This window comes from Pagrus major, chromosome 3, assembly GCF_040436345.1.
Source record: "Pagrus major chromosome 3, Pma_NU_1.0".
Classification (NCBI taxonomy): domain Eukaryota; kingdom Metazoa; phylum Chordata; class Actinopteri; order Spariformes; family Sparidae; genus Pagrus; species Pagrus major.
Window position 1 is genome coordinate 19834183 of NC_133217.1, and position 21184 is coordinate 19855366.

Below are 21184 nucleotides of genomic sequence, written 5' to 3' on the forward strand. Positions count from 1 at the left end.
ATGGTAATGAAAAGACAAAACCTCTAGCACATTGTTATACAGACTGTTGTGACATTATGATATCCAGTTTCAACAGAGCTGTGTGGATGTTTTAGAGAATAGGCAGCTACAGAAGATGAGAGGCTGAATAAGGTTAACGTCTTCTTTTCATGAACCTCTCTGTCTGTGTGTCTGTCTCCTCAGGGTTTTTTCCGCCGAAGCATCCAGAAGAACATGGTGTATACGTGTCACCGGGACAAGAACTGCATTATCAACAAGGTGACAAGGAACCGCTGTCAGTACTGCCGCTTGCAGAAGTGCTTCGGAGTGGGAATGTCCAAAGAGTGTGAGTTTCAGACCCAATTTAAATATTGTGCTGACATGGGTTTAAATTAAATATTGTCATGGAGGGGTTGACTAACCACTGGTCTCTGCTTTTTCAGATGACAACATTTAATTTGAAGTATCAACATAGATTAAAACTGCAAGCAGTGATGAACGGGCCCTTGCATCCCTGCATGTGTCAGGGGCTGCTGTTTTAAACATGTATATCATTTCTACAACTCTCATGTTTCTGTGATGAATGAGTGGAACACAAACTACTTTGTCACAAAAAACATTTATGAAGTTTTGTTGAATAATGAATTTATTATAGGTCTTCTGACAATGTGACCAAATCTGCTGGATCAAAAATATACCAACAGCAACTTGAACAATCATGTTGGTGATTATGGAAAGTTGTGTGATTCAAATGTTCTTTGTAGCATGGCCTCTTAACTTCTTCTGCGTGATTCTGATTGAATCTTTTCTGGGCTTATTTTAATAGGACTTGTTTGGAACACCCATTAGACTCAGCCACAAACACTACAATGGGAAAGTCTAAGGAGCTCAGCATTGATCTGAAAGAGCACGTTATTGATTTGAACAAGTCAGGAAAGTCACTTGGAGCCATTTCAAAGCAGTTACAGGTCCCAAGATCAACTGTACAAACAACTGTTTGTCTGTGCAAATTAATTAAAGAGCATGGTTCAGACCTGCTCAATTTGGAAAGTGTCATGAGATGACTTTGGTTGTGAATTGGCACTATACAAATATTAATTGATTGATTGATTGATTGATTGATTGATTGATTGATCGAATTGTTTGTAAGTGTAAAATGCATGCCACAGTGCCTAGCAATATGTTTGGAGATGGGTAGGTGAGGCCTTTTACCTGAAGAACACCATACCTATTGTCAAGCATGGTGCTGGTAGTATTATGCTGCGGTGTGGAATAATGAAGAAGGAGGATTATCTCCAAATTCTTCAGGAAAACCTCAAATCATCAGCAGAAGATGGGTCGTGGGTGCAGTTGGGTGTTCCAGCAGGACAATGATCCCAAACACACATCAGAAGTGGTAAAGGAATGGATCAATCAGGCTAGAATTGAAGTTTTGGAATGGCTTTACAAAGTCCTGACTTGAACCCCATCAAGACCATGTGGACTGTGCAGAAGAAACAAGTCTGTGCCAGGAAGCCAACAACTTCAGTTGAACTTCACCGATTGTGTCAAGAGGAGTGGTTAAAAATTCAGCCAGAGGACGACCAGACACCTTTGGATGGCTATCAAAGCACCTAATTGAGGTGAAAATGGCCGAGGGACATTTAACCAAATATTAGAATTACTGTATGTATATTTTTGATACAGCAGATTTGGTCACATTTTCAGAAGACCTATAATAAATTCATTATTAAACCAAACTTCATGAATGTTTTTTAGTCAAAGCCAAAGCTGTAGGACAGGTTTGTTTCAGTACAACACGTGCAAATCGGAAGGTTGCACGACCATGCCAGGATCCATATCAAATATGTGAAGTTTGGAGCAGATTCAAGGATGTACAGTGGAATTATAGCAATACCCTGTTTCATTGTGCCAAATCAGCCATCGTCGTGTCGCCACTGCCACGTCCTTCAAGGAAAACTCAAGTTCACAATACAGCATAATCAGGTCTTAAGTGTTTTCTCACCATGTTTGAGGCAGATTTGGTCATCTGGCCAAGAGTACATCACTCCTTAAAAATGTAATTTCCTGCTGCCAGTAGGGGATGCTGTGACTATAACAGAATATTGGCATGTAAATGTGTTCAAGCCGGGACTCTTATCAAATGTTAGAAGTGTGGTGCGGATTTTATCATGTACAGTTGAGCTACAGCAACAGTTAAAGCTGTAGGATGGGTTCGTTACAGTACAACACGTGCAGTACATTCAAAATGGCCAACTCCTTGTTGGATTTTGAGCATGGTTACAAGAGACATTTTTGTAGGTCTACATGTGATACACATGTGTACCAAATTTCATACATGTTGGTGAAAGTAGTCCCAGTGGCTGCGTTTTAGGGTGCGCTTGTGAACCATTTTGCAGTTTAAGAGTCTTTGACCCAACCAGTCTTCATGTGGGTTGCTAGGGATAGGTGAGCCCAGGTGTGATTGGTTGTTAAGCTGTCAGGGGAGGGAACTCAGTACTGCATTGTAGGTGGGTGATAAGTAGTGTCGTAATCCATTGAGCAGCGTTGTTTGCAGCAGTCAGAAAAAAAGTGTTTCCAGTTATAGAGGAGAGGAGAGAACTGGATATTAAATGCAAATGACTATGAAGCAGAGTGTTTCAAAGCAATGACTCACAGTACATTCCAAGTAACATTTGAATTGGATCTAGAGCCACATTTTTATTATTCACTTATTTTAACATTAGAAATAGATACTAACACATCATATTTTTCCCTGAATAACTGAAAATAATGAGACCTGGTATTATTGAATAACAATCAGTCACTTATTTAATAAATTAATTCAATTTTGTCCTTTTCACTGTGAGATGCAGTATATTGTTAGTAAAAATGGCCTGTAAACTCCTAATGAATATACAGTAGTCTGCATATTATATGGTCGAATACAGAGACAAGGAAAAGTGACCAATTACTATGAGTAGACAAACACTGTCTGTCAGATAAGATCTCATCTTGTCAACAGCTGCAGTGGATTATCAGTTTAATGGCTTTATTGTTATCAGTATGATGTGGAGACTATCAATTATATGAGTTAGTGCTGTTGCAGTGGAGTGATTGTTACAACAGCATCTGTGATCTGCATATTATTTAGTCTTATACTGTCTATGATCCCTAGGTTCAGATTCAAGCCCGTAAGAGGGGGGGTGGGGGTGGGGGGGAGCATCATTCATAAAGTTTTATCCAATGTCTGAGAAATTATGTGAACAGATTAAAAACAAAACAAAAAAAAGATGCAGAACGTGAATCCACAATAACATATGTTACTTTTGACTATGATACCACAGAGACTCCTTTCACAAAACCCAGCGTCTTGCTGCTGTCAGTGCCCTAAAGTTCCCCCTGCTCCACTGTCATCCATAGGGAAGTTTGCATTTCACAGGTTATTGGCATCCTTTGATTGCATCAGCATTTATAGCTCAGGTCCACTTCATGCTCCATTAGCCCCAGGGGGGGACGATTCCTTTCTCTTATGCTGTTTCACACCTCAGCAGAGGAGTCATGGCAAAGATGATTTCTTGATATCCTCAGGCTAAACCCCCCTACAGGGCCTCTGATGAGAAACGGGAAAATTCCCTTGTTTCTATATTCATGGGTGGAGGAGATGGGGTGGTGTCCTCAGAATCCTGCTCTGAACATTGACTCCAGTAGGCCCATCCCGACAGCAGCCGCAGTCAGCAGCAGTATGCGATTATGCTTATACTTTAGCGATATGCTGCCCCTATTTGTTTTGAGTATGCATTCGACAGGTTGCCTATTCTAACATATTGCATCTTTAAGTTGTAATTTTGGAATGGTCAGCTTACTTAGCATGATTCCTATCAATTGCAAGTGTCATAGATAACCAGACACACACAAAAAATACCTTGTACAGTAGATGTTGTTATAGTGGTAATGTTCGATTCTAATTCTAATGTGGTGCAGGAAGTAACATCAGCGTCCACAAAATCATTGTTGAATAAATATACAATTTTTGTTATTCAGGCACATTTGAGCACGTGGTCATCATTCCGACTGTACCGATGTCAGTGGTAGCTTATAGCTATCAATGAAAGCAACACTTTGCTTGCAGTTCAGATTTTTTTTTTTTTTTTTTTTTTGGGGGGGGGGGGGGGGGGGGGGGGGGGGGTAATGCGAAAGAGGTTTGATATAGTGACAAACCTATATAAAATGATTGTCTAACTCTGCAGTTCCCTTCGGTGCTATGACACATTTTTGTGTCTTTTAGCTAACTTTTTCGATTCAGTCTCACTGGATGGACAAAGTTAATAACTATCTGGTGAACAAAGTAGAGCATTTAGCTAAAGAGCTGGTGGTGGAAACTAAAATAAAGCTAAGAGAGAGTGAATTTTGGACTATGTTTGGAAACATGCCTCAGAGTGAATGTTAATGTTACTCTGTGTCTGCTGGATGTGTCAATTAAACGGTTTGCCTACATATCAGACTTGACGTTAAGATGATTATTTGCACCCAATTGCCAGAATAAATGTTAGCTAAGTAAGTTTTTTGCAAAACCACAGATAGTTAAAACTGAACGTTTATGTCACAGCTTTATGTCTGTTTAGGTTGAATTTTCAGGACATGCTCAGGTTAGCTTTAGGCACAAAATCCACTTGGTAAGGGTTGGTTTGGGTTAAAATACCTGTTTTAGTCACCACAATCATGGCTGGGGATTGGTCTGACTTTCCGAGAAAAATAGCCAGTTTTGGTTTGCTACACAAACTGCTGGAAGTGTCCCCTTAGGCTCTCCTTAAAACAAAAACACTTGCATTTGGCCACCTAGTTGGCTGTAATAACTATAATTAGCTGACATTAACTGTGTGTCATTAATGTATTTACAAGATATATGATTACTGTCACTTACATATACTACTGTTAATTCCAGCCAAGCAGATATCTAAATACACAGTGAGACAGTACAGAGATTTCTATTAAGATCTTATTGTATGTTTAGAAACACTACAAACCATTCTCAGCTTTTATTGGCCCTAGAGTTAGAGACATAAATATCACTTGAAAGCTTATGTTTGTAGTTGTAGTTATTTCCTAGTAAAAGTAGGGTGTTGGGCGCTTGGTCTGATTCCTGAGTCAGGAGGTTGAACTGAACATCTGCTTCTGGACACTCGACTCGTGCTATCATGTGCCTCTGGAGATAACTGAAGTTCTACTTAGAGTGGAACACAAAGGGCGCATTGTTGTGTGTGTGTGTGTGTGTGTGTGTGTGTGTGTGTGTGTGTGTGTGTGTGTGTGTGTGTGTGTGTGTGTGTGTGTGTGTATGCTTCACCAGCAGGTATGTGATTACACAATTTGTTTCTTTGTATTTTGTTTTTGTGGTAAGTGATCATGAGTCTCATAACGTCACTAGTAGGCCCTACTAATGTGATCTGTTATTAATGTGGTGAATCTGCAGAGGAAGAGGTGGAGGAAGAAGAATGTTTGGACATGCTCTGAGTGTCTGTATTACACACTTTTGTTTAAAATAGCAGTTCAACATTTTGAAGGTGAATAAGCATCCTTAGCTTGAAAATGTAAACAACAGTGCAAATAACAGGCTGTATCCGTTGCCACAAAATGTCTTCATCCAAGACATGTGGAGACTCCTGTCATTGTTACATTACCACACTGTCCAGTTTTCCATGACGTGAGCTTTGTATTGTCTAACACGCTGATCCCAAATAACATTATCAAAAAAATAAACTATGAAATATATGATGTATTTCATAGGTTAGTAATAGCTTAGTAACCTGCATTGTAATACTGATAAGATCAGATCTCCCAATGTTTTTCACCACACAATGTGGAGCTGAGCTAGTTGTAAACTTGTTAATGCCAAATATAACATTGTACCAAAGATCATCTTTTTAATCTGATATAGTATTAGATGTGGTGATGTCAGGTCCCGTGACCTCTTAAAATAAAAATGTAAGTAAAATGTGGACGTGCCATTCCCACTGATGACATTTAAAGTATGTTTACTCAAGTAATGTAATCAAGTACAATTTGAGGTGTTACATTTTCGAGGCAAATATTGCATCTTTTTGCCCCACTACATTAATTTGATAATTGTGGTTACTAGTTACTTTAAATTTTGTATGCTGCATCAAAGCCAAAGTAGAACATGTTGAAAATAATTTATTCTATCGGCAATCAGATAGAAGAAAACACTGATTCCAATAATCACAAAAATGCTGATTATCAGATCTGATCATCAACCGGAGGGGAACCAGATATCAATTACTATACAGTAAATACATACATGTTACTATGTAGAATTTATTTTTACTTATCCTTTTTTTACTTAAGTAAATTTTAATATACTGTCAGACTTTTACTCAAGTACTATTCATATGAGAGAATTTCACTTTTAGTAACATTTAGTAACATTTTATGACTTAACATGATATCTTTACTTATTTTTTACTTTTAAGTACTTCATGCATTTGCAACTTTGAGAGATGTATAGCAGGTCAGGAACCGGTCAGTACTGAGACTTTTGAGTTGTATTATTAAAGCTTATAGGCAATTTTTCCATTTTTAACGGACAAAACTGAGAGAAACACAGAGATAGATTAGAGAAAATGTAATCAAGCAAAGGTCAAGAACATCATAATTTCTGACATGCGTTTTTCTTGCTGCCGTTAAATATTGTGTTGCCTGTGCTCTCTGTTCGGATTTGAGTAGGTATGTTTGTTCAAAACATGCCCTGTGCTGTCTAATCTGAATCACAATATGCAAAATGCAATACACAATTGGCTGAGTAGCGTCACATTAGTGATTTACAGCGCATGCAATTGGTCTGTACGTTTTCTGGACTGTTTGTGTCATAAAGGCCTGAAAAGCTGCACCACTTAAAATAGAAACACTCCGTCAATTTCTAATAATTCTCATTCATTTATCGGTTATAGGTACAGGTCCAGATAGGATGGTCTCTGGGTCCGGATCCAGACGGGGTGGGTGGAAAGGGATGGCAGGTAAATGAGCAACAAGGGACACATTGTGGTCATTTTGATAACAAGATGGACAGCATTGCCCCTTGTCCCCCCTCACATCACCTACTGGTTATAGCCAGCAAAAGAAACCAGAAACTACGAAACAAAACAGGAAGTGGAACAAACAAAAAAACGGACATGAGGTCAACATCATTTCACTCCGAATAATAAGAATAGCCTTAAAGCAGCTAGAGTGACTCAGACTCTTTGTCTTGTTTAGTTTTTATGGAGCTAGTGTATCTCTCTATACTGGATGCACATTAGTGATGTAATTTCTGAATGATGCAATAGCTTGAAAAGTATTGATATTAATACTGATTTTGATATGTCAAAAACGGCAAAAAAATAAATAAACGCAACACCGGTGGCATAACATTTTTTTTTTCTTTTTATTAAAAGATAAATATAACGAGGATATAACATGACAACGAGATACACCTTTTTTTGGTTAGTAGGAAAGAGCATCAGAAAGACAGTAGTAAACATTCAATATCACACCGTTTCCTTGTTTTTTTTTTCTTTCTGATTAGATAGATTTAAAAACAGTGTGCGTGTGTGTGTGTGTGTGTGTGTGTGTGTGTGTGTGTGTGTGTGTGTGTGTGTGTGTGTGTGAACTTGTTGTTAGAGAAAGAGAAACCGCAGCTGGTACCAGTCTATTGATATGGCAGAAAATTAACTTTTTCAAATATTCAGAATAGATAGTATGTATCAATATATCCATATTTTTTTTACACAATTCAATTTTGTAAGCCAAAGAAAGTTCTCTTCTTTTCTTTGTTTAGTCTTATCAGTGTAAAAAAGCCTCTGAACCAGCAGTGAGACCATCATGAGGCACTTCTTTATATGCGTATGTGCCACTCTCATCCCCCCATCGCTCCAAGGTCCGATTTCCACAAAGTACGTTTCCCATCTGACAACCCCCTCTCCCCTCCGCCTCTTTGTCCCATCAGGACCATTAGCTTAAACTCAGTGCTCTGGTGGCAACGGAGAATTATCATCTCTGCTCAACACCAACCTGGTTAGTGTTAGGGAGCTGCCATGTTAAGTGCTATGGCAAGCAGCCGGGGCTGCACCACGTGGCCTTCAGATAAATAGTGTTTATTTACCGCTGCATCTGTTTTCTCAAAGAGACACTGTGCAGTGCTTGGCAACACACAGATGGCTGGCCGGCGGCTTCTCAAAACGGTTGCCGTCCGTGCCTGCTGCCGCTGAGCCACACAACATCCTGATAAAGTGGCGCAGCAGAGCAAAAATCACCATGCTGCACTGGGGGGCTAGAGGCAGCCGTGGAAAAAAAATAAAGAGGAAGACAAAAGACAGAGGTTGGGACATCGCTCATTAACAAAAGGAGGGGGAGAGCCGAGGGATGGGAGTGTGACAGGAGGCATCACTGTAAAGACTGTATTCAACAGGGTGTCTGAACTCCACTCAATGACCCGTCATCCCTCAGTCTAACACTCCGGAGAGCACTTCAGAAACACTCGACACTCGCTAATTCACAGAGCTCCTTCAAAGCCTGTGCAGTGGCTGGGTGGAGGTGTTCCAGTGAATGCCAAACACACACTTATCAGCTTGAAAAGTGATTGACTGAAATCTGATTGATTGTGCAGTGGGTGTTCATGTCAGACACCTCATTTCAAAGAACATCATGTCAAGGTCCCAGTGATCTATATTGTTACCACCTTTGGAGCCAGAAACATGTTCTGTTTTTCTTTTAATATGTGTCTGTATGGGATTGCACTGATATTTAGAGAACATTTAACCTTTATTCCAAACATCATCAGCATCTATTAAAGCATCAGTCAATTTCAGTTGTAATATGTAAAAAAAAAAAAAAAAAAGCAGGAAAAATTTGACATCAGGACTTCAAATCTTCATTATTGAGTAAAAACAAAAGACCTATTGACATAAAACAAGGGAAATGGATTCATCAGATAGCCATAAAATAATTCCAATTGAATGCTGTTGTTTCTCCATGTCTGCTGGAAGTATAATTTGACAGCTGTTTGCTAACATGTTAGAAATAACAACCATAGAAGGTCATAATGTATTAAACATGTGTGATGTCATCTCTCTGTAGAGGTCTACCTCCAAGTGGCAAAAAAAAGTTATGAAAAGTGATACTGCTTTTTGGCTTGATGTGTAATTATGCATCTGTTTTTTTTAAACATGTCTGGCATATTAATTTAATTAGGTCATAGTATATCAAATATGTGATATGAGGCCCTTTTTACACCTGGTATTAATATGTTATCTGTATCTGGATACATTATCTGGATAATGACATCTGATCAGGCATTTACACCCATTATTAATAACAATTCTCATTATTTCTACTCTGCCTGAACTGTGAGCAGATCTCAGTGTGGAAATTGGGGAGGTGAGGCTGACAGACTTGTCAACAAATATGGTGCTTCTCAAGTCAAAAGGAAAGGGGGAAAGGGAAAAAAGTCCCATGGAAACAAGAGCCAACATAAAATTGTTGGTGCCAATGCTGATACCAACATTAGGAGTAAAAATTCTGATATCAGCTGATTTTCATGTATGTATTGTATGTATTGTATACAATATATATACAAATACAGCTTTTTTTGTGATGCTCCCTGAAGCCTGATTATCAAACAGTGAGATATGTACAAAATGGAGGCAGGATATTTTTTGTTTAACAATAAACCATCCAATATTAGAGTGCAGTGTAAACCTCACAGAGAGTTTCATAATTAGAAATTACCCGGGGCATCATGTTCTGTAAAAAGAAAATGTTTTCATACAAGCAATACAAGTTATTTCTAAAAAAGCGTTCTACAAAGGAAGATTGGATCACTTGAATTAGCAGGAGGAGGTCGAGGTTGGAGACCCTGAGTTTTTCTTCAGAATTACAGACTGTATTAACACCTGGCTGAGATCCAATTACAGTGTAAGAGTTTTCCATCCAGAGTATGCATCCAGATATACCCAGATGCATGCACGTTGTAGAATTGTGCCTCCGAGTGACCAACATAACAGATAAATGCAGCTTTGAGTCATGAAAAGCTGCAACGTCAACCAAAATGCAAACAGTTGCTTTCTTTTTACCTTTGTTCAGACAAAGCCAGTTATCTGAGGAGACTTTATTTTCTGTTTTCTATCATAAATGATGAATTAAAAAAAATACTTAAATAAAACAATTGCGTTGGCACCTTGGGGTGCTGCCACAGAGGGCTCAGGAAGAGCTTTGTCTTTTGGCATCAGATAAGTCTTCAAACTTATGGACCTAATACAGAGTTTGAGGGAGCCAAACACACATTTAAAGACAAAAGTAAAGATAAACATGTAGATCTTTCATGTAGAAGTCAGCAGTAGTGATCACAGGCACTACATTTGCGATTAGAGTCTGCACTGCATGGATTCCCTCTGCCCCTTTTGTGGGTATTAAAAAGCCATACATTTTCATGGCCTCTTGTCCAATGCATCATTTGGATGTATCTGCTCATGCTAGCAGTAATTTGCTCAGAGTGCGGTGGTAATTGATTGCCCTGGGTGGGTAGGGGGGGCGCACTTGCCACGTCGCTGTCTTCCTAAATCACATCTCGTGGCTCGCCAGCCTCTGTGTGGACCGCAACCCCCGCGCCAGACACAGTTTGTCACCACACTATGACAAATGATGCACACACACAAACACACGCACACGCACACGCACACACACACACGAACAGATTGTGGACCATCCCCCTTTCTATACCATTATTCTGCACCATCCCCCCTTTCATGGGGCAAAGTGTTTTTGAGTGTTTTTCCTATGTTGTGTGTACAGAAGGACGTTCATGGACCACCTGGTTTAGCCTCGCCCCACTATCATTACTCTCTGTTTTTGAAGTTACTAACCCAGAGATATCAGGTGTTTAGATGCCGCTTTACAAATGTTTTTTTTTTTTTTTTTTAAAAACAAAAAAAAACATTGCAATCAGGATAAAAATAATGCCTTTTTGCTGTGCCATTTTGGTCATGACACTAAGAAAATCCTCCATCACACAGTGGGGATGGATATATGAGGAGACAGAAGTGAGATATGGGATATATTGTTTGCACATTGTCAGTCTCTCTCTCTCTGGAAGGCATTTGTAGTGTTGCACTATTATCACTTGAGAAATGATGGAAATAGATGTGAAAGAATGGAAAAAGAAAAAAATCTAGAACCTGCTTACTTTCTCACCTCAACACACACAGCCAATCACAACATGAGTGTGAGTCTGGGTTTCTGAAGCTTTCCGACTATCCGAGAAGCATCAGTGTAGAAATGTGTCATTTTTACAGGCATGCTGGTTTTTGGACAGTGCATATGTGACAAATTCAATCACAAGACTCATGTGATTATTTAGACTTTTGAGATGTAAAACGTAAACATTAACATGTCGAATCAGCAATTACACAATATAATATCATACCTGCCAAATCTTACATACAGGATGTATGTGATATAGCATTGCATGTGTGACCTTATACAGAAAGTATATGTGTTTTATTGGCGTTTTACATGTGAAATATCTTTTAGAAACATAGTGACAAATATGGAACATTTTGAAATTACTTGTTTTCAGTTCAGTTTCTTATTGGATTTGAATCACCTGCACTGTCAAACAAATTGAGTGGAGGAGCACAACTGTAGTCACTATTCTTTTTGAGCCAAGAACACTGCTTACCTAATTTTGTAGCCTTTACTGCCATTACTGCCTTTATTGTTGTTTGTTCTTGGATTTTCCTGAATTTAGTTGTTTTTCAGGGAAGAAAGAGGAGCTGGAATTTCTTCCAGAGAATTACAGTTTGATTTAAACTTTTTTTTTTTTTCCATAGATTACAAGATGTATAAAATTCTCAAAAAGACACAAAGGCCTAATATGTCTGTGAAATAAGGAGATGTTGTATGTGTAATTCATATTATATATATATATATATATATATATATATATATATATATATATATATATATATATATATATATATATATATATATATATATATATATATACATAGATAGATAGATAGATAGATAGATAGATAAGGCACAGCATAAAGACCATCAGGAAAAAGAAAATCTTGTAAAAATCTTTAGCAAGCGCAATGACCCAAAATGACAAGAAACTGACTTGTGTCTGCAAACATATTGATTGCCCTAATCCATGAACATTCGCCGAAGCCAGGCCACTTTTGGAGTAGATGATAACAGACAGTGTGACTGCAGCAGGTCTGCTCAGTGTTCATTCAGAGATGCTGCTGTGCAGTGTAACTGCTGGCGAGATGATGACATCCTTTATTCAAAATATGCTATACTAAGTAGTTTTAGCAAGCAGACACTTTGACATTTTAGGAGGTTTTAAATATTGAACTTTGACGAGGACTTGACCTCATGACTCATGTCCTCAGTTGTAACTACGAGCCTGGTGCTGAATGTGCCTTGGACATAGTTGGCTCTGAAAACACTACAGTTATCTTTTCAGTCGCGTATTTCAATATTTGGTAGTGTTGTGTGTATATGTAGCTATTTCCCTAAATGCTGTACATATGCTGTAAAATTGTGTTTTTTTCTTAATTTGCTTTAGTTTTGTTAAGTTGAAAAATATCTGCCCTTGTTGGCCACAGAATTTTTTTTTTTTTTTTTTTTTTTCCTTTGTCCTTCCCGTATCTGATTTTATAAATGCCAATATTGGGACCATACTTGTTTTGATTTTGTGCACTGGAGAGATGTCTGGCAGGTCTCTGTTGCTCCAGTCTGATCCACCACTCCACTGTCCTCTCTATCTGCTGCTGCTGTGGTCAGTGATAGCAGTTTTTCTCTGTGGAGCAGCAGAGCTCAAGGCTCTGTCAGTCAAACCCCTCCCACTGCCTCCACACTGACATTACAAACACATGATGAGAGACAAGGTTAGGATCAATTCTATTGTCACTGGTTTCATTTGACATCTTTGAAGATTATCATTGCCAGATATGAAGCAGGAAATACCTTAAAGTAACACTCCAAAAACTGGTCCAGTCTTTGTCCACCACCTCTTTTCTTTGTTCCATTTGTTTAGTTAAATAAAGTCATTGTTATTATTCATCTGAATCCAATCCAAATCAGTCTGTTGTAATGAAGTACAGAACCTTGTCACTGTCAAAGTTTGCTTAATTAATTGTCTGATCACAGTTGATGTTGTGGAAATTACTCCAGTGTAATAATGGATATATAGATGTAGGTCAGAATGTATGGAGGGATTAATGTTAGCACATTACTGCTGCCTCTCAGCAGTGACAGTTCTCATCATGAGGCCACGCCTGACCAAAACATTCAGTCTAATTCTCAAAATACACAAAATGATATTGATGTGTCTTTCATCATGATGCATTGTGACGGCCCTGTGATGTGGCGAGCAAGAGATGTGAGATGTGTGCGTATATCCCATATGTCAAAATTAAACAGATATGAACACCATATGGACTCCCTGATTCTGACTGATTTGGCTCTTAGACTATGTCTATGTGAAAGTATTGACCTATTTTGTTAGGATCCCAGCTCTATTCATATTTGTTAATCATAAGGGAATTGTGTTGATGTAGTTCATGTGTATCAGGGGAGACTAGATTAAGGATATATAGTGTTGTTGATAAAACAGATGATATGTTTGAGGTAGGATCCATCTGGGGTTAATGCCTGATTACGGGGATTAGCACGATAATCGGTCAATATCATAACCCCTCTGACCATCAACACTCTTGAGTCTAGTCTTGCTGGTGGTGGTGGGAGAGGTAGCGAAATATTGAATCATCTGGCCAAACTACAAGCAGTTTATTAGAAGAAATGCATCTTTCTGAACAAATGCTGACGACCCATCCTTTTTTTACAGCTTTATTGCCTCCATGTCCATCAGTTCTAACTTCCCATTAATAACAGGAGGAAACTTCAATTCAGCTATCAACCCATCAGTTGAAAGAAGCAACTCCTCCGAAACAACAAAACAGTTCATGAGTAATTTTGTTCTTGGCGATAGTTGGCGACTGCAACACCCAGCGACACAAGAAAATGTATTCTTCTCACCAGTTCACCGCTCATACTTAAAGCCCCCCTCCGGTTAGTGTTTCTGCCTGTTTAATGGTCAGTGTTCTTTCTCAAACAGACAATGGGGGCGTGGTTAATAGTCATGTGTAGTTATTATCATGGCAACCAGACTGCTGTTCTAGCAAGATCAACATCATTAGCATGGATTAGCAATAGCATCAGTATTAGCATGGACAAGCACTAGCATGATATTAGCAGGGATAGTGATAGCTGTCCTCAAACAGACGTTCTTGTGTATTGAGGAGCTTTATTGAAACCTGTACTGTACATTTACTGCCGCTAAACAACTTCTCTGCAAAACTTTCCCCCTCCAGTGGCTAACACCTGTCTGCAACCACTGGAGCTTTCTCTCCTTCTCTTGCTTGACCACTCACACACTGAACACTGCTCTGTTTCTTAGCCACACTGCTTTTGTAATCCCTGTTGGAGGATGACGTATGACTCTCAAATTCTACTATAATCATACATCATTATTCCATATTAGCAACAGCGTAAATTTTGAGACTTTGAGCAAAAAAGTCAAGTTGGCAAACAGTGTGGCTGAAATATCATAGAAATACCAAGACATTGGAGGGGAGGCTTTAAGCATTGAAGCACTTCCTTACCTGCAATTCAATTATTGCAGGTAATTAATTCATTAGTGACTGTGCCTCTACACAGTCTACACAAACCCATCACCAGATGGCGCTTTAAGTCATCTCTTCTCAAATATCCAGAATTTGACAGCCTCATTAAAAAGGAGTGAGCATCCTTCCTGAAATAAATGATTCTCCAAAGTCCTCACTGCCTCTTTTATGGGAAATGGAAAAGCAGGTATAATAAGAGGTAAAATAATTTAATTCTCCGCTTATAAAAAAAGAAAGAACAGGAAGGTGAACAGGAACAAAAAATCAGACAACTCAAAGACATTAATGTAAGTAACCCAACAGAGGAAACAAACAAAGTCCAAATTAATTACAAAGTACATGGTCCACAACACAAAAATATGGCTTTAGGGGAATAATTTATCAGCTGTGATCAAATTCTATACACTGCACCTTCAGCCACTGTAATCACCAAAGGACTAGCATCACAAAGCTTTACACTGAACGGGCAACTTGGCAAGGATGCCCACTCTCTCCTATCCTCTTCACCATTTTCATTGAACCACTATCTGCAGCCATTCTATGATATTCTATATCTCGTGATTACATATTGCTCTTCCTAGAACATCATCACTACTAGAAACAATGAAACTCATTGAAACATACTCCAACATCTGTAATTAATCCATAAACTGGCATAAATGTTCTGTTTTACCACTGCATAGCAATAGCTGGGATGTGGCATCCCACACACCACCTATCCCTTTATGGAACAGAGTGAAAAAAAACTCTTAATCTGCTGTGATTAGTTGTTTCAAGGTAACAATACAGCGCACAGCACAGAGTGTCCCTTTCCTGTTCCTCCTGCCCATCCATTCTAGCATCAACCTTTTGAAAATGTTCATAGATTAAGAAAATATTTAGCACTCAGCTTGTTCCACGTTCGTGTGATCTGACTAAAAAATGTACTCTTTAATTTTGAAACAGTACCCTTATGTCGCCATCGCATGGGTAAATGAATGAGTTTTCTATATTAAAAAAATTCCCCCTCAGAATTTTTAATTGCCCCTTCAGTCACTTTATCCTGGCGCCAGGCCTGGGCTTACACCTTTAGGAAGAAATACTTGGACACACAAGTCAAATGTGGACGTCCCTCTGGTTAATTAAACAAACAAAAATGAGCTGATGGGCCTCAGTTGTGATTTACGTAGATTGATCCAAGTGGTTCAACTGTTAATTGAAGGACTGATTAAAGAAGCATTGCATTTATTTGCAATATTCAAAAAAACAGCATTCAATTCTATATCATAACTATGAATAATAAACAGAATTATTTATATTGCCAACATGAAAACGTATCAAAAGTGCTTATTCTGTTGTGTATAGCTATCAATACATGAACAAAAATAATCTTATTAACTGCTAGTGTCCAATTGTCCCACTCACAATACACGAACACACTGTATTACAAATAAATAGTCTACACATTCTCCTAAAGCACAGTCTACCGTTAGCCCTTATTATGAGGAACGCAGCTCAACGGTTGTATGCTCCCCCTGCTGGAGCCCACTGGTAACTACTACTGTTGATGTTACAATGGCATTTTAATCATAAAACATGAGAAAACACAATAAGAAAGACATGACAGTCATGTTAGATAACCTGCTAGCACATAATAGATGCATCTTGTGTTCAGAGTGAAGAGAGAAATTAAAACTCCCCTAGAAGAACATGGACACTTTTTGTCCTATTTAGGACATGGGTAGTCATGTACTTCAGCTTCTTGTGGTCAAAATGAGTATTGCAGAAACAAACACAGAGAAATGAGCCTTACTTTCCTCTTTATTTTTTTTTGTTCACTTTTGTTATACTCTATACTTATACTTGTTTTAAAAAGAAAATGTAATTCAGTTCCACACAGAAAAAAAAATGGTGAAAACATTTTTTTCACTCGGTAAAAAAAACAAAACAGTTTTCACATGAAAATGTTCACATTCATTTTTTTTCACATGTTTTCACAGATGTAAAGATAAAACAAATTAAGGAACTTAGAAAGATTATCCTGGCAAAACTTTTTTTTTTTTTCCCCTACCAGATCACAAGTCATAAACACAGGACAGAAATAATTCAGATCAGAATTAGGTAATGGATCGCCACAAAGAATATGTCTTACTTGCCCCTCTTTGGTACACGTCAATATATGAGACTGACATTATTTTTATGATAAATTATATAGAAAATCAGACATATCTTGAATTAGATTATTGTTTTGGTCACCTTGCTCCCATGAAAATCTATTTTGGTTGTAATAGTAAATTTTTTTTCTGTAATCTGCCTTCTATAAACCCTCACACTGTAAAATCTCCTCCTGACCAGAGCTAACCATGGACCCTTGACATGATGACTTACCCCTTTTGGTGAGCCACTATGTTTTGTCACCAAGGGTTTAAGGCTTCTGGGTAATGGTGTTTGTCAAAGATCATTAATAGAGAGGTTTTAAATAAACAACAATATCAAATTGTTTTTAAAAAAAATCCCTATAGACAAAAGAGTTGAGCCACACAACACACTGTACTGTAGGATTTAGTATTCATGTCAGCCTTCTAGTTGGAATTTCAAGTCAGAGGTATTGGGAATTTCTGACAGCTAGTAGCTGTTTTTGATGAAAAAAATTTCAATAAACATTTGCAAACCACTATTTCTTGCGGTTACACAGTTACTGGCTCATTTTAAAGGAGCTATACATCATACCTATACAAAATTTAGTTGATGTCGGTGTGTGACAAGTATGGCAAGCCATACAAGCAGTATGATGGCTTTCTCACAGATTCTGTAATGCCTTCATGTACCACCACTGTTTCTGTGTACTAGGAGTCACCCCCAACCGACACTCAGCAGGTCTCTTTTTCATTCAAACATGTTAGTGCAATGTGGGATCACGAGCTGGCTTTAGTGCATAAATATAAAGGGTTTTATGGCAAACTAGGGCAGAGGATGTGACTGTTGTCAGCCAAGGAAGGTCCCTTGGGTGCCGCAGTGCTGACAAAAGGGCCCAGCTCTTTCTCTCCACCTCAACTCTTGTTATTTTAAACAGGAGTGTGCAGCTGATCAGAGACGTGTGATGTTGGGATGATCATGCTGTGTGTTGAGTAATAAACCTCACTGATTTGTTTGAGTCTCCTCCTGTGACAGCAAGATGTGCACCTAATGAAGCAAAGAACCCTGTGGACTCGAGTCTCTCAGGGTGCTTTTCACATACAACAAGCACAACAAACTGGGCTTAGCAACAAGGCTACAGCTAGCCAAGCAAAAACAACTGTTAGAATCCCAGTTTGACTCAGAATCTCAGTGCTAGGAAAAGGAAGTAAAACACTAGGTTATATCAATAAGTAGGCAGGTGTTGTTACTTACTGATCTAGTAGAAAGAATGCCAGCTTTAAGCCGTCTTGGCCGAGTTCTGATTCAACAGGGGAACAGACTTTGACACAACAGTGGAGGTCCGTCCATTGAGTGAATGCCGTCCATTTACTCAATGGACACTTCACCTTCACCTCTTCACCTTCTTTGATTCCTCCATCAGTGGGGTTCTTTGTCTTTTGCAGTGAAGAGTTTCCATAGTTCTTTCAGTTGTTCCACTGTTATCTGTTGATAGCAACCAGGTAAAAGAACGCCTTTTCCTGTCTTGGTTGTGTAATGGCAGACGCTTTTCCTTTGTGCCGTAATATTTATTTCGTTTTTCCAGGAAAAATCCAGCCCAGTGGCAAACTTCGTGAAAGTGAGATGGATGGTGTAATTTTTCTAGAAAAAACTGATACTGCAATATTTTGGTTGTTTGCGATAGATGTACAGGAAAAAAGTACAGGAATTTTCATCACATATTGAATTGCTAATTTAGAAATTGAAGAATGATTAGGGTGAATTGTAGGGAAGTGCATTTTATCAAACAAGCAAAGTAGTTTGATAAATTGCTCAAGAATGATTGTGATTGGCTCAGTGTGTATGCAGAGTCTGCCTGTCACTCTCAGGCAAAAAAAAAACTCTGAACCTTTAAATTGGACAACATTAGACAGGGGTCTTTAGTAGGTCATGAAAAAATACAATCTTGTGAGTTTTGCTTCTGTATCAAACAGCAAAAATGTGCAATCAGTATTTACTCAAGAATGATAAGTTAAAGGAAAGAAAGTTGTATATTGCCACTTTAGTTTTAAAAAAATGTTACAAAACAAAATGGCTTAAAGTATAAGTATTATTAAGTAATATTATGAAGTAACTTTAAACAGAGTATTTTCCCCCAGATTCTATTTTGTTTTTGTCCACCTGATTCTAAAAATAAAAAAACACTCTCAACCTTTGTCAGCTACCTTAAAACTGTACTGTACTGTAACACAATAGCTGTAACTGATCAAAAACTGATCAATGTAATTATTTGAACCTGGCCACAAATCACATAATCCATTTGTGACACACTTGAGTTTTCACAGACACTTTTGTTTTCTCCCTTCTTGAGACGTTGCCAGTGGCAGTGAGCTGTCAGAGACTGGTTGAGCTGACAGAGCAGACTGCAGCTACACTTTTTGCCCTTATACAAAGTCTCCATTTAGAACTTAACAACTTGCTGCATCTCTTAAAAGTAAGCAGGAAAATGCCTACGAGCAGCAATGTATTGTTGTTTCTCAAGCTGTCTTTTATTTGTGTTTTCACTCCACCACCATCCACATTTGCATGGATGATCAAGTCGTCTATTTGAAAGTCATTGTTGACGCTAATCCTAATCCCCCGTTCTCCTTCAGCTGTTCGAAATGACCGGAATAAGAAGAAGAAGGAGAGCCCAAAGCCGGACCTGGTGGAGAGCTACGAGTTGACAGCAGAACTGGAGACCATCATTGAAAAGATCCGTAAGGCCCATCAAGAAACCTTCCCCTCCCTCTGCCAGCTTGGCAAATACACCACGGTGAGTTAACTGTCCTGTGGTGCAAGTGTACTTCTATACAGTAGATCAATAAACGTGTTTGGTTGCCTTCTTTTTAAATCAAAAACATAAAAGAGCTACAATGTGTCTTTGACTCTGTGACCCTGTTTTGCCGATGGCGCCATATGCTCCTTCGATCAGATCTTGCAAACTAACTGTGAGTGCACTGTACTAAATCTAAATCCTCTTCAAATGCAGCCAGAGAGTTCAGATGTACACCGCTGACTGTCCAGGCAAATGCATACCGACACTTCCTCTTCTTCTTCTCTCAGTAGCTATTGATTGGACATTAACTATGATGGAAAGACAATAAAAGGCATTTGTCATATTAGGGCTGTGCAGCTAACACATCATGACTTCCAGCTGCCTCTGGTGAGATGGATCCGAGATGGTTGTAGGGTTTGTTTACCTCGGTTTTTATATGTTGCAATGGCAAGAAGAGAAGTCAAAGAGAGATGTTGCAGCTGCCAACATGAAACCCTCATCATCAGCCAGGCAGCTGCCCATCAGTCAGGCAGACACCTAATGTTTTTTGACATTTCTGAAGAGTGGAATAAATACAGCTAATCCAGCTGGCATCATTATCTGCTTCAGGAATTCAAAACGCATATGTAAGTGACGGATTTGTGTGGTGATATGCGACAGTACTAAGCTGGGTGTCGAGAATTGATGTCAGGGTTTGTGAGGGCTTTATTCCTCTTGTCATCTCTCGGCAGACGTCAAGGTTGAGAGTTCTATGCCATCCCTGAACCTCCCTCGAACCATCAAACCCTCAAACATGGGGCCCTGTGCTAAACTAACAACCCATGAAAGGCCACATAGCGAGGCGATGCTAATTCATGCAAGACCTTGGAGAAGAAACTTGTCATTTAGACACATCAGGCCCTTGCTTGTCCAATCCCAAAGTGGCCAACCCTGTAAAGGACAGTATATTCCCCTCATCTGAGTGACAACAAGCTTCTATTACCCCCGTGGGAAGGGTTCTGCACTTGTCATGACTCTGTGCAAGAGTTGGAGGTCATACAAATGTCAGAGCGAGTATGTGATGCTGCAAACCCTTGTTCGACTGAGTTTTGTGACGCTTTGACAGGCAAGCGGTTGGAGCTGCAGGACAGCTGATGGGTGGATAGCAAGCAGAGATAGCGGCACTTTGATTGACACATAGGCATGGCAGCATTGTGCAGGGAGCTGACAGCTTCTAATGTGTTTGTTTTTAAGCTGACTTACATATAGATTACAGTCGGCGGGAGTGTGCTATGATTGACACTGGCGCTCCACAAACACTCTTCAGTGGGGAGGGTTGGAGAGCAGGAAGGGGGAGTAGGATGTTTAATGATTTGGTGGTGATAGTTTTGGAAATCTCATGACACCTGTCAATCATGTAAAACACTGTTTATACTAAGATAAACAAATACGCTGAGCAGCCCTAATGTGCGGTAATGTCTCTCTTGTTGCAGTGAAGAAAATCATTCAGTCACTGACAATAAACTTTGGAGTTGAGATGGGTGAGAGATGTGAAAATGGAGAAAATTGGCATATAGCGCAGCTATTAGCT

The 21184-nt window shown here is 39.0% G+C and overlaps 1 protein-coding gene across 1 annotated transcript in view; it reads left to right on the forward strand.

Annotated features, from left to right (window-relative positions):
• LOC140993502 (retinoic acid receptor beta-like) overlaps positions 1 to 21184 on the forward strand; it is a 101670-nt gene that overhangs the window by 50738 nt on the left and 29748 nt on the right. Inside the window, exons 3-4 of the mRNA XM_073462958.1 lie at positions 184 to 325; positions 19451 to 19611. Of these exons, the coding sequence (XP_073319059.1) occupies positions 184 to 325; positions 19451 to 19611 (303 nt within the window). The remainder of the gene's footprint in view (positions 1 to 183; positions 326 to 19450; positions 19612 to 21184) is intronic.